This window comes from Maniola hyperantus, chromosome 8, assembly GCF_902806685.2.
Source record: "Maniola hyperantus chromosome 8, iAphHyp1.2, whole genome shotgun sequence".
Taxonomy (NCBI): Eukaryota; Metazoa; Arthropoda; class Insecta; order Lepidoptera; family Nymphalidae; genus Maniola; species Maniola hyperantus.
Window position 1 is genome coordinate 13744217 of NC_048543.1, and position 19712 is coordinate 13763928.

Sequence of the window (19712 nt, forward strand, 5' to 3'; positions counted from 1 at the left end):
CGACTATGTTAACATCGAGGGGTTTACCAGTCTGTAAAGGGGATATCTCTAGAAATTTGTCAATTAAAAATGTACTATACCAGGGTTTTAGAAGACTGTGTAATATGCAAATTCAGCGTGGGAATTGAATCTTTTGTCAATCTATTATTTACGATATACCGAGGTAAGAAATGGGATTCGCAAATCCTGACATTTTTGAATTGCCTAAGGGAGTACTTACGCAAATATGTACAGTTAATCAACCATGCTTTCCATCTAGTTGTGTCGGTAAAAAGTACGGCGTGTAATGTAGGGTGCTTTTACACTTAGGTACACTACACTGCCTCATATCAGATAAAAAGGATACTAGGTATTTAGAAACACTAACAATTATTACTAAGCCTAAATTAGGCAGGCAAGTTTAAAGAGCACATCCACTATATCTCTCAATTAAAACAAAAACATAAAAAACTGAAAATAGAAATATAAAACGAATATCCTGTTATAACTGCAGCACACTTCAAGGTTTAAACTCTCGCAATGGATTAAGGAGAAAAATTGAGTTTTTTAGGTTAGGTTATAAAATCTCTCAAAACCGACATGTTTTTATTTCGAAATTCTATGTAATGAAAGCCGATTGGATCTAATCACCGACCAATAAGATTTGAGCAAAAAATATCATAGTGTGCTGTATGTACATGTGCCTTTAATACTGTGTGAGTGGAGCGAGATAGTCCTGTGGATTTCGAAAGAGGAATAGAAAGTGCGAAAGAAATGGACTGATGCATCTTTTATGGCCCTCAGTTGACAGGGCCTGCTCAACATCTCAATTTCTCAATTCTCATTTTTTTTTTTTTTTTTTTTTTTTTTATTTATTTATTTTACGGCCCTGGATAACAGTCCTTTAAGGCCTAATTCTCATTTGACTTTTTTTGTATCATAGACCAATAACCTCCTTTGACAAATGAAGTGTCAGTGTCAAAAATCACAGACTCAAAGCTAAATCAAGAATTTCTAAGTACCTACTACTTCGTATGTCGATGATCAAGAATAGCACATAATCTATGAATAGCACGTAGTGATTATGTACTCTTTCTTTGAGTGCCATGCTCTGGACTCTGGAGTCTGTGTGGTGCGTAGATAGAGTAATAAAGGTAGATGCAGGAACATTTGCTTTCTCATTCGCACTAAAAAGAGAGCACAGATAAAGTTACTAATGTGATAAACAGAGACGCAGCTAACCTTTTTTTTGTCCCTTATCGTGTAACTGGTTTCGTTTAATACAAATATTGTTGATCAGTTAATACAAATATTGACTACTAAACAATGGTAATAATTGTCGTGTTATTCATCGTTACGTCGTGCGATATATATTAATATCATACGCGGTTACACAGTACTTACATTTACCTATTATTCTATCTTCGGTGTGGTGCCATGTTATTCAAAGAGTATAATTATAATCACTACGTTTTAATCACAGAGTACTTTTTGTTTTAATGTTATTGGTCTATGGCATAGAGTAGGATGTATGTCTATGGTCTGTACTTGGTCGGTGGTGCTGCCTGATATCCTGTTTTTTCTGTTTTTTCTGGTCGTTTTACTTTTTTGTTGTTTACATCATACATGTAACAAAAATTTTGTTGTTTTAAGATGATTTAATTTTAATAAAACGCGTACATAATAAGTGTTCGGCCATAATTTCTACTTTCCTTGCGTTCATCCAAGATGTCCAGCAGTTCGGTGGAAGATATACCAGAGCAATGTAGGGTAAGTTCGCAAGAACCTACAATACTTTTCCTTGTTTTAGTTTCTATTGCATAGTTGACCTTCGAACTTCGAAGACACTCAAATGAAATAATAATCTCGTGAATTTACCATCCTGCCTTGGTTTCGCAGAAATTGCGTCACATTCCACTGTTGTTATTTTTGTTTGGAAAACACTGCAAACAATGAAAGGTGTATGTTGTACCTACCTATTGAGTATATATTTTAGACCTATATGTGCAGATATGTACAACTGCTTCTAATTTTAGAAGATTTTTATCTTACATTATATATACCTATTTAGCATGAAGTTATTTTTATTTTACTATAACAATCATGCTGCTCCATTATTCTGATAACTACTTTGTTGGTCTAGTTTTTGGATTAGCATACCTCACATACCTTTGAGAACCCTAAACTAGACATTCTAGGGGACTAGATATTGTCAGCCAGAACCGTTTCCTCACGAATTTTCCTTCACGGTTAAAGCAAAGGATATTTATTTGCTTAAAGTAAAACAATGTTAAAATCTTTTTCAGGACTTATTTACACAAGATGGAGTCCTCCTCAAGGGTTCCATGGGTCGTGCCATCACTGACCTCAACTCCATTGGTATGCTCTGCATTGTCCAGAATACAGACTCTTCAAAATGCATTGAATGGAGACCAAACGACCTCATTACTATTGATACAGACACGCAGGATCAAGAGTGGGCGGTTGTTAACACAATTGGTAATTATAACAATGTACATACAGTATGTGGCAAAAAGTAATGTTCATTAACCTATAGAAGGATATAGCAGATTTGTAGAGTGTTTTCTCTGTCATTGAGAACGACAAAACATCATAATATAGGTATGAGTGACAGAGACAACACTCTACGAAGCTGAAATGTCACTCTAAAGGCTGATGTACATTACTTTCTGCTGCATACCGTACAGATGACGTTGCTTCTTTTATTTCTTTGTTTATTTATTCCATTAGATTCCATTAGTGCATTCCCTCGACTGCAGTCTCACCTGGTGGTAAGTCATGATGCAATCTAAGATGAAAGCGGGCTAACTAGGAAGGGGTATGAAAGTTTTATTAAACCCACCCTTATCAATTAATGCAAAATTGCTTGATTGCATGGTCTTGCCAGTAGAGTGGTAACTAGCCACAGCCATATACCGCCCACTAGACCAGACCAGAGTTTGATATTTGACACTAATGTACCAAATATCAAACTCTGGTCTGAAGCGGCGGCAGTTGTATTTTAAAAGTGAAGACAAGGGGGAATGGGGGGGGGAGGGGTTTAAAATTTACCTTTCGATTTCTCACTAAAATACAATCCAGCAAAAAATATCTGGCCACCCTAGGCCCGGACCTACTGGGCCTTAGGGCAAATCCGCCACTACAGTCAGACACACTTTTGCATTTATAATATTAATATGAATGTAGTAGTTTTGCTACAAAAGTGTTGCAAAAATGTGACTTTTTTGGTTTTTAATGTTGCCGCGAGAGTATTAGACCTCAGCCGTAGACGATTTTATTAACAACTTGCTGCCCCGGCGAACTTCGTACCGCCTAACAGTCGATTCTTTTTCAGGCAATTTTTAAAATTTTTCTCTCCGTAAGAACCATCCCCGTACTTCAAGGAATATTATAAAAAAAGAATTAGCGAAATCGGTTCAGCTGTTCTCGAGATTTGCAATCAGCAACACATTCAGCGATTCATCTCTACATATTATAAAATAAAGTCGCTTCCCGCGTCTGTATGTATGTATGAACGCGTAGATCTTTTAAACTACGCAACGGATTTTAATACGGTTTTCACCAATAGATAGAGTGATTCAAGAGGAAGGTTTATAGCTATAGTTTAGTTCTCAAAAAATTAGAGATCCCTAGAGAAATTGAAATAATGTGAATTAGGTCGGAAAAAAAGTCCTCTTACCATCTAGACACCACATTAGTATCTACGTTGCACCCATGCGAAGCCGGAGCGGGTCGCTAGTTTTTATATCTAGAGATTTTATTAACCTCGGGATTTGTATGTTGATGTAGGTCGCCGCCAAAGAACCCTCAGCGGCACCATGACGTCCGACTACGCGGCCGCTCGCGCGCGCATCATCAGAATACCGCTCGACGAGCTGAAAACCTTCAAATGCTCGCGTAACAACCAACAGGTAACTTTTCACCTGACTATGCAAGGTGGTCTAGAATAATGACAGATACTAAGTATCTGTATGAAATTAATGCTTTTTTTTAAATGCTTTTAGCACAAGTAAAGAGAAAAATCCGAATACCGTGAATTTGTAGTTAAATCACAAAAAAACCGGCCAAGTGCGAGTCAGGCTCGCGCAATGAGGGTTCTGTACTGCAGTCTTATTTTTTCGACATTTTGCACGATAATTCAAAAATTATGATGCATAAAAATAAATAAAAATCTGTTTTAGAATGCACAGGTGAAGCCATTTCATATGATACCCCACTTGATATAGTTATCTTACTACGAAAATTGAAAATACTAATTATTAGTTTATGACCACAATTTTTTTTTTTTGTGTGATGTAAGCACAAATTCATGGTTTTCAGATTTTTCCCCTAATACCATCTATAAAACCCACCTACCCACCAAATTTCATGATTCTAGGTCAACGGGAACTGTAGGTTTCTTGACAGACAGACAGACAGACAACAAAGTGATCCTATAAGGGTTCAGTTTTTCCTTTCGAGGTACGGAACCTTAAAAAAGTTTAAAAAGTGTTATTTCTTGTACGGAACCCTTGTGTGAGAGTCCAATTTGCACTTGACAGCTTTTTTCATAATAAGTAACTTTCATAGTAAGTACCTAAGTAATTTTGACTTATCGTTGATTGAAAGTTTTTTTTTGACTTATTGTTAATTGAAACATTTTTCAGAAAATACGTGCACTAACGGCGATTACGCTTCCGCATCCGAGTTCTAGCCGACATCCGTGAGAATACCAGCCATTATCTAAGACATCACTACCCCTATTATAAATGCGAAAGTGTGTTTGTTTGATGGTTTGTTGGTTTGACCTACAATCACGTCGCAACGGAGCAACGGATCGACGTGATTTTTTGCATGGGTACCTATAGTTTAAGACCTGGAGAGTGACATGGCTACTTTTTACCCTGGAAGTCGCGAGCATCAGCTAATTATGTCATAAGCTCTCATACTAAACAAAAAGGAACGTACCGGATGAGTGCATAACCGCCGTTAGTCTTGTAACTACAATAGTTTACGTTGACTAAAAATAAACCGTTTCGAGTTAGAGTTTTGCCTCAACAGATGCAGTTCTCCACAAAACCGGGAGTATGGCACAATACCTTCTACTTCCAGCACGGAAACGCCGAAGTTTTCGTCGCCAATTTGAAGAACCACGTCAAAACGGCTAAGACAAGGCACGATAGAAACACATACGTCGTCGTGGAACCAAATATAGAATCGCAGGTCCTGAATAGATCATTTGCAGAGCTGGATATATTTTCGGAGAATACTACAGACGTAGTCTGGAATTTTGTGTCTAATTTCAAACAGAGGCCTTATGCTACCACTATGGAGGCGTTCTCCAAACTAAATGATATTGGTAAGGAGTTTTTTTTTTTAATTTATTTATTCTTATTAATTGTACAGGGGTCTTACATTTCTATCTCGCCAAACTGGTGGGCCAGTTTGTTGGCGACTATATTTTCCTCAACGCTAATAACTATAAACCTTTCATTTGGTGTCTGAAAGTAGTGGTATCCCTTTCACAATGTTTCTCAAGAAAAAGGATAGCAATACTTTTAAAACTGTCAATTTAGTGTTTCAGATTTTACAGTATGTGTTTTTACAGTATCGACCTTTAGAAAGAGGTAGTGGTTTTGTAGAGCATTGTCTCTGTCGTTGAGAGCGACAAAACGTCACATAGGTATGAGTGACAGAGACAACGCTCTACAAAGCCGATGTACATTACTTTCTGCCGCTGTATATTGTATATTTTATGCTTTAGCAGTTAGGGATGAGGACAAACTCAAATAAAACTGACTATTTGGCGGTTGCTATTTCGAAAACACCTATGTTTGCGAAATATTGTTCAAGAATGTTTTTTTTGAAGATTTGATGAGGTACGCTAAAAAAAAATTTTACAGTTTACAAATAAACTGGATGAAATTAGGGTACCTTGTTTTAGTATGGAATTCTAAGTAAAGGAATAAAAAAGAGCACGAGCGCAGCGAGCGTAAATTACTGAGCAAAAGGCATGTATTTTACGTGTGACGTCATGAACATTTTGAGAGGAGGCTCGTGCTTTAATAGTGCGCCGGCGATGGCGCTATTATCACTAGGCTATTACTACCATAAATGCGTAAGTGTGTTCGTTCGTTGGTTTGTCCTTCAATCAAGTTGCAACGGAGCAACGGATCGACGTGATTTTTTGCATGAAAGTAACCTATTTCACTCTACAGGTCTTTACCTATACTGTAGTGTAATTATATTATACAATAAGAGGGTATTCTGAAAATAAAGACAGTTGTTGGTCAACCAGCCTCGTTTTATTACATAGTCCTACTCAAAATAGTCATTAAATTTCTAGTTTACTACGGCAACGAGGGCGTGAACGGCAAACGGGACGTGACGGAAGAGGTCGCGGACCTGTTGACGAAGAGTATGAGCGCAATGGAAGACGCTACTTCCGTCACTCGCAGTGATGAGTATGAGGTCATCAATGTGAAGCCCACTCTACCGCCCCGGCCCTGTATACCCAGGTATTACTTTAAAAAAAAGTTATTAGGGTTTTTTTTGTGTGTAATTTCTATTAAAATTTCTCAATTGCAGCCATGAGATAGGTAATTGGTGGTGTTATAAGTACCGTAAATTGCTATTGCGCTGGAACCATGTCTCATTAACATCGAAATGACGTCATTTGATGTATATTTAAGTAAAAATATACCATCAGCTCGAAACTTCAGTCTAGTGCTGTCGTCACTAAAATGGCGGCCACGCGCATTAGCACTTTGCGGCTAATCGTTGCAGCTAGGCACTGAGGACAAACCTTTTCGGTGTTTTTAGACTAAGCTTTTTGAACCGCGACCCAGCCAGCGAAATTGCCATCCATGCCTTTCGTTTCCACTAGTTTTTCACATTTTCGAATTTTTGATATATACGGGAAAATAATAACTTGTTCAAGAATTAGTGATTTACTCCAGGGGCACTCCGCTGAGCACAGAGAAGTGGGAGGGACTGCATGACACTGAGGGAAGAATCACCGAGGTCGAGGGGGTGAAACAGCTTATTTTTAGAGGGGTGAGTACTAAATTATATGTAAAACGCGTAGATCCTAAAAGGTATTTCATCATATCTCTCAACGGCTATACTCACGTATTTAGTCGACGTTAGCCCGACTACTTTCGAACCCATCCGGGGTCCTTTGTCAAAGGGAGTCAATTAGCGCACGCGTCGCTTAAGACTGCGCGCCGCGCGTGCTGCTGCCCGCACAGCCCGTTGTCCTTGAAAAAGGACCCCGGATGGGTTCGAAACTAGTCGGGTTAACGTCGACTAAATACGTGAGTATAACCGTTGAGAGATATATATAATGGAAATCACTCACGATAGGTTTTTCATCATCATCATCATCATGAGAACCATAGTAACTGATGTAGCCCCAAAGATTAAGCAAGATGAAGTGGCAGTGGGCTGGCGATGTCTGTAGGCCAATGGCCATTAGAGTTTCCTCCTTGTTCACTCACCCTCCCCCAATAGTGGTGTGGTGTGGTAGACCTCACTACCACAGCTGAAATCCCCGCTGCTGCTCCTCCGTGGTGCTGGCCTGGCACCTGTACGCTCCAAGCTGCTTCACCTCTTATGCCAATGGTGCGCAAATTCCCGTAGCCGGTTGTAGTTCCCCGCCGATGAGACGAGGTCCGTGTAGAAGACCGGCCCCGCCACCCTCAAGTCCTGATAAAGGGGCCTTTGGAGTCTATGTATTCTGGAGTGGGTACCGCGAACCGATAAGCTCAGTGTGAGACGACTTAGAAGAGATTCCACGAGTACCTTCGAAGGGCGCGCCACCGTAGTACCAATGCTAAAGTGTGTTTGTTTGTTGGGTTGTCCTTCAATTACGTCGCAACGATTTTTCATGATGTATAGTTCAAGACGTGGAGAGTGACGTAGGCTACTTTTTATCCCGGAAAATCAAGAGATTTAAAAAAACTAAATCCACGCGCACGAAGTCGCGGGGTTCAGCTAGTTCTCTAGTAAAGATTTTGTGATATTTATCTTTCCCATCCAGGGTGTAGCACACTCAATACGTCACTCGGTGTGGAAGTACCTTTTAGACTACTACCCCTGGAGGATGACGCACGCAGAACTGAAGACTCTCCAAAAGAAGAGGACAGAGGAGTATTTCTCCATGAAACTGCAGTGGCGATCCATGACCGAAGGCCAAGAAGCTAGATTCTCGGAGTATCGAGACAGGTATGTTACATGAACATCTAGGATGGTGAGGATATTAATTAATGTATCAAAGTGGTGACTAAATTGTCCTAATATCGGCCTACAATTTTAGTGAATCTTATTTTACCTGCCAAGTCCCAAAAGTAGTGACCCCAACTACAATACCTGAATATACAATCTTGAATCACATTCTATCTGTCTAAGTCAGCTAAAGTGGTAAACTCCACTAAATTACCCGAAATGTATCCGGTTACATGAGTCTTATTTTTTCTGCCAGTCTGCTCCAAAGGTTTGAAATAATAGTTGAAAAAAGTTGGAGATAATACAAACAGTAGTTGAGAAAAGTTTAAACTTAATAAATTAATGAGGCCGCTTCTCTTGTACACAATCTCTAAACTAAACTAAATTAAGAGGTCGAAATCTAGTTGCTATCCTTTTCCGCAAGCAACGTTATGAAAGGGATAGCAATAGATTTAGACGTGCCATTTTAGTTTAGTTTAGAGTTTGTGTACAAAGGAATTAGCCCCAATATGCACCTATTTTCCAAATTCTAGGAAGAGTTTGGTAGAGAAAGACGTGAACAGAACAGACAGGACGCACCCCTTCTTCGCGGGGGACAACAACCCCAACCTTCAGGTGCTGCAGGATATCCTGCTGACGTACGTGATGTACAACTTCGACCTGGGCTACGTGCAGGGCATGAGCGACATCCTGGCGCCGCTGCTGCTGCTGCTGGCCAGCGAGGTGGACAGCTTCTGGTGTTTCGTCGGGTTTATGGACAAGATTGTGAGTTATCCCGATACCTACCCCTTGCAAATAAGCTTGCTACAACCTTAAACTGCATTATCACATACGTATACCATCAGGTGAGATCGCAGTCAAGGGCTAACTTGTCATCGAATTTTCAAAAAAAAAAATTCTGTTTGTTCCCAAAATTTTCAAGCCTGCAGAATATTCCTAAATTTTTTTGGTGCTACTGACATTCTTTATTTCAAGATTTTCTCCTGTTTTTTCCTAACGGTTGCCTGGTATGCCAATATTTCACGATAGGGATCTAGCGGTTTGGATTCTATATCATAAAGCCAGTTAGGACGACGTCACATTGTCACAGACAATTCCCACGATTTTATAGATTGTAATATCCCACAAATGCGCTATCATACAAATACTGACAGAGATTTCTTGATATGCACATGCTCCAATATCTTTTTCCAATTGAATAAGTTTTTATCTCGTAAAGAGACAGCTGTTGTCTTATTTGTAAACTTCGAAATTTACAATGGCAAATACCTTGACCTAATCGTTGACCACATTATTTTCTCACAGGACTTTGACTTAATAACTTAATGACTTTTCCAGGCGTCAAACTTCGACATGGACCAAGCCGGTATGAAGCAGCAATTGCTGAACTTACAGCAACTGCTCGCATTTGCAAGTCCAGAGCTTGCGCGGCACTTGGCAGCCAAGGACTCAGGGAATATGTACTTCTGCTTCCGATGGCTGCTGGTTTGGTTCAAGAGGGAGTTCTCACACACGGATATCATGAGGTTAGTTAGTCTTTAATAGAAAATATGAATTTAATATGTATGGATTGGAGGAGAATAGTTTCTCTGAGATGTTCCAACCTTCGACCCGAGTTCCAAGTTTCTGTTTTTTTTAACCAGCTTTGTCTTTGACTCCTGATTTCATCTCAAGTTTGAACCACTTTCTATTGACCTAAGGAGACTCGCTCAGTCCTGATGATAACATATTTATGTGACTGACATGATCCAGTTGGTGCAATCGGCGTTGTCTCTTTGTTAAAAAACTCCTCAATGGTTAACAGCATTGATATGAAACTTTGCGTATACGTTTAATTATGATAGCTAAACAGGATTTTCGCTATGACCTGATGACACAGCTAGGGTTCCTTACGAGGCAACTCCTCAACGGTCAACAGCTTCGTCAGGACACTGCATATACGTTTAATTTAGATAGCCCAACATGGTTTACATCATGAGCAAATAATGGAGTCAGGATTGTCACCTTACGAGCATTATGAACTGATGACGTAATCAGGATTGTCTTCTCACTAGGGAACTCCTCAACGCTCTACAGCACAGACATGAAACTTCGCATATACGTTTAATTATGTTAGCTAAACAGGATTTTCAGGATGAACTGATGACACAGGTACAGTTATCTCCTTACGAAGGAACTCCTCAACTGTCAATAGCTCCGTCACGAAACTTTGTACAGATACGTGTGGGCGCTTATTATGTCCAACAGTGGACGTCTAGAGGCTAACAAAATGATTTGTTCCAGGTTATGGGAAGTGCTGTGGACAGGTCTGCCATGTGCTAACTTTCATTTGCTAGTCTGTGTCGCTATACTGGACGGAGAGAAAGATGTGCTCATTCAAAAAGATTATGGCTTCACTGAAATACTAAAGGTACTTATATTTTTATACCTATATAAGACTAGCTTATGCTCGCGACTTCGTCTGCGTGGACTACGCAAGTTTCAAACCCCTGTTTTACCCCGTTAGGAGTTGAATTTTCAAAAATCCTTTCTTAGCGGACGTCTACGTCATAATAGCTATCTGTATGCCAAATTTCAGCCCGATCCGTCTACTAGTTTGAGCTGTGCGTTGATAAATCAGTCAGTCAGTCAGTCACCTTTTCCTTTTATATATTTAGACTAGCTTATGCTCGCGACTTCGTCCGCGTGGACTACACAAATTTCAAACACCTATTTCACCCCCTTAGGGGTTGAATTTTCAAAAATCCTTTCTTAGCGGAGGCCTACGTCATAGCTATCTGCATGCCAAATTTCAGCCCGATCCGTCCAGTAGTTTGAGCTGTGCGTTGATAGATCAGTCAGTCAGTCAGTCACCTTTTCCTTTTATGTATTTAATGAGACGATTTTCCCCGACTTGATTCACATTATAACAAATTTTGAAGGGATCTCTAATTTTTTTTTGAAAATAAAATATAGCCCACGTTACCCGCTGATAATGTCGTTAAAATCGGTTCAGTAGTTCTTGAGTTTATCGATTACAAACAAACAAACAAATCTTTCCTCTTTATAATATTAGTTTAGAATTAGATGTATTTTTATTTTGGGTACCATCAGTGAAGCAAAACTTTTAACTATTATTAGAGATACATGAATCTTTCATTTTTCGCAATAATAATAAATGTCAATATCCTGATCTTCAACTATATCAATGCAAAAAAACACGTCCGTTGCTCCGTTGTGGTGTGATTGAAGAAAAAACCAACAAACAAATAATTTCTATTTATATTATGGATAGCGAATTTTTTGAATTTACTGTAGTTTTACCGTTATAGGAAGACAACGGAAAGTAAAAAGAACATGAGCGTAGCGAGCGCAATTTTTTTATTAATCGCCCTTTTGTTCTGTTTCCAGCACGTAAACGACCTATCAATGTGTCTCGACGTCGACCGAATACTGAGCACGGCTGAAGGCATTTACCACCAGATCATATCAACACCACACTTAACCGACCAGATCCGAGTCATCCTCGGCATCCCCACCGTGGCCGCTAAGCCCGAGCCGGAGACGGACTCGGAGCCTGAGGCCGAGCCGGAGACCAGCGCTGCCAACGGTAATGTGACCTACAACCCGGACATGGAGGAAGTTATGTATCAGATAGGCTTAGATATGAACTTCTGAGGCACGTTATTCTATTGTACAGTAGTGTTATGGTGTAGTTATTGTAGTGCTAGTGCTAAAGAGATGTTTCCCGAGCACTCTCCATACAAACGTAGTTTGAGTTTCATTTGTATATTAACCAATCAAATTTTATAAATACCTCCTAGAGGAAAATATCTGTCTGTGTGGTTTACTAGAGTTCCTTAAAGATAGTTACAATACGCGGCAGGAAATATTTCGTAGTGTTGAGACCGACAAGGACCGACGGACACATAGGTATGAGTGACAGAGATAACGCTCTACAAAGCTAAAATCTCATTCTAAAATTCGATGTACACTGTGGCTAATTCCGTTGTACACAATCTCTAAACTTAACTAAAATCGCTTTAGCGATAAGGCCGCCTTTGCATGCTACATCTATTAGATTTTTTTTTTTTTTTTTTTTTTTTTTCTTTTCTTCGGGGGAGGAAAAAATCCCTACGGACTTCTGCCTGCTGGCAGGGTGTGTCCGACTCGCACGGACTAAAATAACCTCCCCATGCCTACCAAGGTGAGCACGGAACTGCGTAAGCATTACTTCGTGCTGACCTCCTAAATTTCTATCTTCCTCTTTTCTTCTTTTTCCCTCTGCTCTCTTCTTATCATTATAGCCCTCAGCATTTTGCTATATCGTTGCCAGGCATCTTCGCTCGACAGCATCCGCGATATAAGGTTACGGGCGTTCACACCCTCCGCGTCGGTCGATCCTAGCGCTTCTGTCCTTAGGTCGGCACAACCGGGACATTCAAAGATTGCGTGTCTCGGGGTGTCTTCCTCTCCACAGAAGTAGCAGTCTTCGCTCGGCGCTTTTCCAATTGCGAAGAGGTAGGTGTTAAACACCCCGTGACCGCTGAGGGCCTGCGTTAGCCACCGGTCTACCTCTCCATACTTCCTCTTGTGCCACTTTTTTAGGTCTGTAACCAGTTCCCTTGTCCAGGTCCCCTTTCCTAATCCTGTCCATTCACTTTCCCACTCCGTCAGGGTATTCTCCCGAACTTCTGCAGGTGTCTGTTCCCTGCTTTCAAATAGCTTCGCCCGCTCCCTGGCTAGCTTGGCTATAGGAACCAGCCCTGCTATTACCAGAACGGCTTCAGTGGAAACTGTTCTATATGCTCCGCAGATGCCTATTGCCAATCGCCTTTGAACAGCTTCCAGCTTTTTGCGGTAAAGTTCCACTTTCATAGCCCCTTCAAAGATTGGTGCCCCGTATAGAATAACGGAGTGTGCCACTGATGCCAGCACCCTCCTCTTGCTAGCTCTAGGACCTCCTTTTGTTGGCATTAGTCTGTACAGGCCTTCCGTGAGCTTCTGGGTTTTACTAGCTACCTCCTCAATGTGTTTCTTGAAGTTGAGGCTTTTGTCGAGCCATACTCCCAGATACTTCACGTGTTCCTTCGGAATCTATTAGATTAAGATCCTGTATTGTGTTTCTTCAATGTTTACTTTGTGTTGTGTGCAATAAAGTGTAAAATAAATAAATAATAAATAAATAAAATGGCACGTCTAAATCTATTGCTATCCCTTTCATGATGTTGCTTGCGGAAAAGGATAGCACTAGATTTAGACCTGTTAATTTAGTTTTGAGATTATGTACAAGAGAATCGGCCCCATTTCTTGTCAGCTAATATACAAAGTTGCGTAGTCTATAATATTTGTATGTACGTCATTGAGCCCGTATTTGTAACTCGTAAAACATTTCCATAGAAATTTGGAAAACAACAGACTGATATTAATTTCTAGAACATTTACAACGTTTTATTACTTGCTATTGTATGAAATGATTGTGGTGGGGTTGACCTTGCTACTAACTTGAACTAATCGTTACAGTGCGACAAGGCTCTCTTGGCACTTGAATGACATTGACAGGGGGGCGCTGTTGGTGAAGAAAGGCTTAGAATATTCAAACAAGAACAAAGGGGACTCTTGACGGCAATGTTAGTTCCGATTTTCGCCACGCGCCAAGATAGCCTTGTCGTACTGTACTATTAATATTGCATGTCGTAGTTGTTTACTGTACCATCACTTTTATAAGATGTACCTGCGCAGAAAGGTTATTTTTAAATGGTGCGAAAATTTGTCAGCCAATCATAGCGCGCGTCCGTCCGTTATGGGTTGTTGCCTACGCGCGAATTATGAGCGAGATAGCACGAGTCTCTGTTGTACATGTGTTTAGAATATTAACGTCAAGCAATAAGGTCCGTATTTCATTCGTGTACATTCGGTTTTAGTCGGCGTTAGGTTCTGTTGTACATGTGTTTAGAATATTAACGTCAAGCAATAAGGTCCGTATTTCATTCGTGTACATTCGGTTTTAGTCTGCGTTAGGTTCCGCTTTTGCACTCATCCGTGATTTTACGGATCCATGGAAAAAGTACGAAACGAATGTACGTATTTGTATGTCGGCCACTTCGAAAAATCATCGATACGCACCGAATACGGATGAGTGCACAAACGCCCTTTCTGTGCAAACAAATTTTGCTGATACGACTTATAAAAGTGGTAGTAGATACTGTAATTGTATATTTATAATGTAGGAAGCTTGGTTGCACTTCGTACATTTTTATTTTTTTTGTCTCAAATAAAAAAATTTGCGGATCCATATTATAATTCTACTGTTAGATAGCCTGCTTCTATCTAATACTGGAATTATGTATTTTTATTTTATTACTTTGCGGAAGTATAAAGTGACACCTGCTTCTATGTACCTACACAAGAAAAAACAATTTTAATCTGCCAAATCTGACAGATACAAAAACTTTCAAAAATATCCCGGCGCCCGTAACGTTATATATTGCACTACCCCCATGTTGAATAATTGGGTATTTTCCTACTTTTGAATTTGATAAATATTATAACTTTATTATAAACTAGGATAAAAAAAATGACGTACGCTGAAATAAATATTAAAATCCAACAAAGATTTGCAAAGTTACAGGCATTTTAATTTTGGAGTGGTAGGGTCTTCTATCCCTTTCTCGCAAAACGAAAATTTGTATGAAACCGCACGAAGCTACTATGGCATTAGTAAGGTGTGACGTCAAAATTATTCTATATCGCTATCTCTGTCTAATCAGAAATATTTAAATGCTTATAACTTTTTTGTTATTTGATGGATTTAATTAGTTTTTTCAGTTTACGTCATTATTTTTATCCTAGTTTATAATAAAGTAATAAAAAAATTGGAGTGTCAAACACCCAATTCACTATTATTATCATTATGAAGTTGATGCTGATTATTATTATTCGTCTAAAATATAAATCGAGTACCCTCGTTTTGTAAAGTTTTATAAATACTTTAGAACTCCTTATTTCCTTAAAAGTTTGTTCTTCTATTGCAGGTTACACTCGAATATAACGGCCTACAAATTTCCATAGTGACGAAAACCGTATGGGCGCTGTTGGCGTAGTGTTACTAATTTGTACAAATTAAAGCCCTGGTGCAATTCAGCTCGCACAGCCCCTTAATATTGAAAAATATACAGGATGTAACCAGAACGCTAGCAAAAACGAAGACGGGTGATAGTACTGGTGTTTTTTTTTTTTTTTATTCAGATACAAGTTAGCCCTTGACTGCAATCTCACCTGGTGGTAAGTGATGATGCAGTCTAAGATGATAGCGGGCTAACCTGGAAGAGGTATGGCAGTTTTTATTAAACCCGATTACTGATAAGATCTCAAAAAAATAATTAAAAAATCTTGTAATTATTATATTAATAAGTTTATTCCTCTGCCTGACGCTAGAGGTCAACGAAGGTTGCATAAATATGCCACTCGAAGTGGCGTGTAATGTCGTGTCGTAGGTGGGGCATTGACCCGAGTTTTGAACGCTATACATTGCGGCTTTGAAAAATACTAAATCACTACAGTACGCGGCATGTACATCGACCTATAGAACAAGATAGCAGATTTGTAGAGCATTGTCTCTGTCGTTGAGACTGACAAAACGTCATATCGGTATGACTGCCAGAGACAGCGCTTTACAAAGCCGAAATGACATTCTAAAGGCCGATGTACATTACTTTCTGCCGCGTACTGTACAAGATAAGACAAATGGTTATTAGCATTGAATTGTGTTTAGGTAGTAAAATGATAACCCTAAGTTTTTGCTAGCGTTCTGTTCTGGTTACACTATTATGTTATAAATCGTCTCTCTTCTATCAGTATCACGTAACTCTTATCTCTCTCTCAGTTACACGAGTGGATTACAGATAAGAGTTACACAAGTGCCGTGGAAGGTGCGCGCTGCTGTAGATGTCTCTCGGGTCACGTAATTAAAGCTTTATTCACCATCCATCTTGCTGTACGTCCCGCCAAGGCCATGCACGATGTAAAAAGACCGTGAATAGGCTTGACGTATGTCGATAATTATTATTAATTGTTTGCTGGATGTGCACGATGAATTTTGCACCCAGCGAGCGCCCCCACCACCGCCCGCGTCGTGCAGATAGACAGTGAATAGCGCGGACGTACGTCAGAGTCGTCCTGCGTCGTGCATGCTTGATCGTGAATAGACTTGCTGTATAGCAAATTTTACCATTTAGAGGTTGTTTAGAGGTTTTATTTTGCTCACGCTTTGCCATCGCGCGTCGCTGTCAAAATGCTTAAAATATGTTATCTCGTTTAACCGACTTTGATTAGGTCTATACAAAGGTTTTAGAAGTTGACAAAGTTTTCCTTTTTCGTCAGAAGGTAGTTTCAGGTTTCAGTAGTAAATGTTTTAAAAGTGGACCGAAAACCGAACTTTTAAAGACCTATCTGTAAAAGAAAAAATTACTCATTACTAACTTTGCGTTTTCACTGAAGTGGGGGCGTGTTTTCGATCAGATTATGGAGATACGATATGATGTCATATGATGAGACAAAATTATCACGTCATCTAACAATAAGTTGATTGGTCAAAAACGTGTCTCTCTTTCAATGGAAAATAGCATCCTGAAAAAAAGTGTCAAGTAGCCTATACTTGACACTTTTTTTAAGTTGGTCTTAAATGGTTAATATTTGTCCTATTATATCAAAAAAATTAACACTATATTTTTTTGCGCCCTAATAACCGTAAAACTTTAATTTAAAAATATATTTTTCTTAGACAGGTGAAAACACTGCTCGGCCATGTTTGGCCGATAGATTATCTGTGCTCTGACGTCATGCATTTGTAAACAACAGCTTAACCTCCCAAAGTTTAATAAACATGACTTCTATACTAGTTTACATGAAAAATATAGTAATTATCGTTATTGTATCATCCGAGAAAGTAAAAAACGCATCGATAAAGACCACAGGAAAGTTGTGGATTAGAGTGCCCAGTGAAATAAATATACGTAACACGCAAAGACTTGCTTAAAGGGATCCTATATGACTAACGACTTCAACCCAAATTTATTTTTGCAAAGATCACTTTGTTGTAAGTCTTACTTAATAACTTATTCAATTTATAAAGAGAAAACGATATTTTTTTACGTTTACTATGAGTTTTTAGAAATATATAAAAACTAGCTTATGCACGTGACTTCGCCCGCGTGGACTTCATAAATTTCAAACCTCCATTTAACCCACTCAGGGGTGGAATTTCAAAAAATCCTTTCCTAGTGGATACCTTCTCTTTACCTACAAAGAACACACCCACCAAATTTCATGTATCTAGGACCAGCTGTTTAGGCTGTGCGTTGATATAAAAGTTAGTCAGGACTCTAAATTTTATATATATGGATACTACGTTAGTCCCCGCGTGACATAGGGATGACATTTCTTTGTTTACATATTTAATGACGTCACATCATGGCTGACAGCGTTTTCTGCGTTTCAAAAAAAATAAAAACTGTATTTTTTTAAATTGGATTTATATATTCATCCTGCGTTTTTAATAATTGTTATTGATATATTTCGTTGTCTTAAGCAAAATACTATAATAAATAATCATTTATTGGACGAAATTAGATATGAGTCAAGTAGCCTATTCCTTAACCATGTTAAAGTAAAATCTAAAAGTAGTTTGTTCCACACTGCACCCAGTTAGCCCAAACCAGTGGGCTGAATTTAAACACATATTTATTAGATTACAAAAAAGTCTATGACTGAAAGGTCCAACGTAAATAACAAGTATGTCAATAAAATTGTGTTAAAATAAATTACCAAATCCGCTTTTCGAAGTCGGTTTGAAATTAAATATCGGAAAGAATACAAAATATAGACTGGAAGGAAAGAGTGATAATTTTCTATTTTTATAAAAAGCACACTATACTAGTTTGTAATAATATGAAAATAAACAATTTATTTAAAATGAAAGTATAATAATTATTACTTATTATGAACCTATTAACATTAAGTTAAGATCACTAATTGTAAAAAAATGTGGCAGAAATATATTATCCTAACACGAATAGTGAATAATATTCCCTATATTTTTTCTTCTAGGTTTTGCTTCTAGACTTCTACACATTAAGGCTTGTGTTATTTATTTTTGAGGGATTAAAATATTGTTTTCAAAAATTTAGTCAGCTGGCTTATTTCTAAATAATACTGTATACTTATAATTGTTTATATTCTTCCCACCTTGTTGATATTAACCTTAAGCCATGATTATTGCCAGATAATTATTACTTATGTACAGTGTCGAAAAATGATAAATTGATATTTTATATTGCAAGTTGTTGTTAAAAAAGTTATTATTGCAGCTATTAACATTGTAAATAATTATTTTCTAGATGAGGCAGATTATTATTTTCTATTTCTCATTGTGAAGTTATTTTAAAAAATTGTTATGCACCATTTTGTAAGTGTTTATTAATAATAATTAAACATTATTCAAAAAACTCTGTAAAAGACAATACGCGAATGTTGCTAAAAAAGTGGGTTTTGTATTGAATAACCTAAAGACAATTTTATTATAAATTCTGTTTTTTTTTTAAATAAATCATACATTTAATTCTGAGTGTGACGTGATCATAATGCTTTATTATTAAAAAAACCCAAGTTCATTAAATATTGGATATTATAAGATAACAAAGTGGAACATAATAGTTGATTGAAGCAATATTAGTAATTCATTGGTTTCATTAAATAAAATAAATCGAGGCTATTTATGTAGGTATTAATATTTGGAAAACTTTTAAATTGTAGGTATGGAAGAAAACTAACAATAAACAATAATAGCATTTCCATTTTTTTAAGTGAAAGAAAAGTGAAGAGAAAAACACTTATATTAAAATTATATTGTTGCCATAATGAATAAATAGAAATACCTACCTATTGTTTGTTATTTCATTTTTATAGTATGATGTTTAAATTATTTAAATAAATTAGCATATTCTTTATTGTTCACAATTTATTTAAATTCTATAGTGATAAGGATTCAATTATTATGCATATCTTGTTTAACTTTTGTACATTTGGTTAATGGTTATTGCAAGTTTAATAAAGATTTTTAGTGTACCTGTGCTGTTTTTATTTTCATGGTCAACTATAAGTATTTTGTTTGGGCTACGCAATTTATATAGTCCAGTCCAGGGATCGCAAAACAAGTAGTCCAATGTGATGTAAGCAATTTAACTTTGTTTCAAATTACATGTCAAAAGTACGATTTTAGTCACAATTTTAGTCCTTATTTTAAAGCTGTAGCCAAGGCTGTAGCTTTAACATGATAGTTGAACCATAGTTAAAATGGCGCCAAAAACTGCAGTACAAAAAGTATTTATGCTAATTGTATATTCTTCTTTTACATGTTTCTTTTTGTGTCTTTTCTTTTTGGCGTACAATAAAGAATATTAAACTAAACTAAACTACTGTTTGTGCAGCCCTTAATGTCTGGAACATGGCAATATTTAATTGAAACTTCA

The 19712-nt window shown here is 37.9% G+C and overlaps 1 protein-coding gene across 4 annotated transcripts; it reads left to right on the plus strand.

Annotated features, from left to right (window-relative positions):
• Window positions 1–1537: 1537 nt before the first annotated feature.
• Window positions 1538–15767, plus strand: Tbc1d15-17 (TBC1 domain family member 15/17). Of its 4 annotated transcripts, none has more exons than XR_011237003.1 (12): window positions 1538–1749; window positions 2286–2478; window positions 3790–3911; window positions 5041–5338; window positions 6326–6497; window positions 6939–7035; window positions 8021–8205; window positions 8739–8970; window positions 9544–9731; window positions 10489–10615; window positions 11596–12705; window positions 15219–15767. XR_011237003.1 is itself a non-coding variant. In XM_034971311.2 (12 exons), the coding sequence occupies exons 1-11, from the start codon at window positions 1708–1710 to the stop codon at window positions 11860–11862; spliced, it is 1923 nt and encodes a 640-aa protein (XP_034827202.1). In that variant the 5' UTR covers window positions 1538–1707; the 3' UTR covers window position 11863; window positions 15219–15767. The 4 variants fall into 4 exon arrangements, 3 of the variants coding, with proteins under 3 accessions (XP_034827202.1, XP_034827199.1, XP_069356223.1); XM_034971311.2 differs by having other exon boundaries at window positions 11596–11863; XM_034971308.2 differs by having other exon boundaries at window positions 11596–11826.
• The last annotated feature ends 3945 nt before the right edge of the window (window positions 15768–19712 follow it).

Coding starts and splice junctions, on each gene's coding strand:
- Tbc1d15-17 (XM_034971308.2), top strand. CDS start 1,708: ATGTCCAGCAGTTCGGTGGAAGATATACCAGAGCAATGTAGG. Junction 2,479..3,789: donor GGCGGTTGTTAACACAATTG/GTAATTATAACA, acceptor ATGTTGATGTAG/GTCGCCGCCAAAGAACCCTC. Junction 7,036..8,020: donor AACAGCTTATTTTTAGAGGG/GTGAGTACTAAA, acceptor TTTCCCATCCAG/GGTGTAGCACACTCAATACG.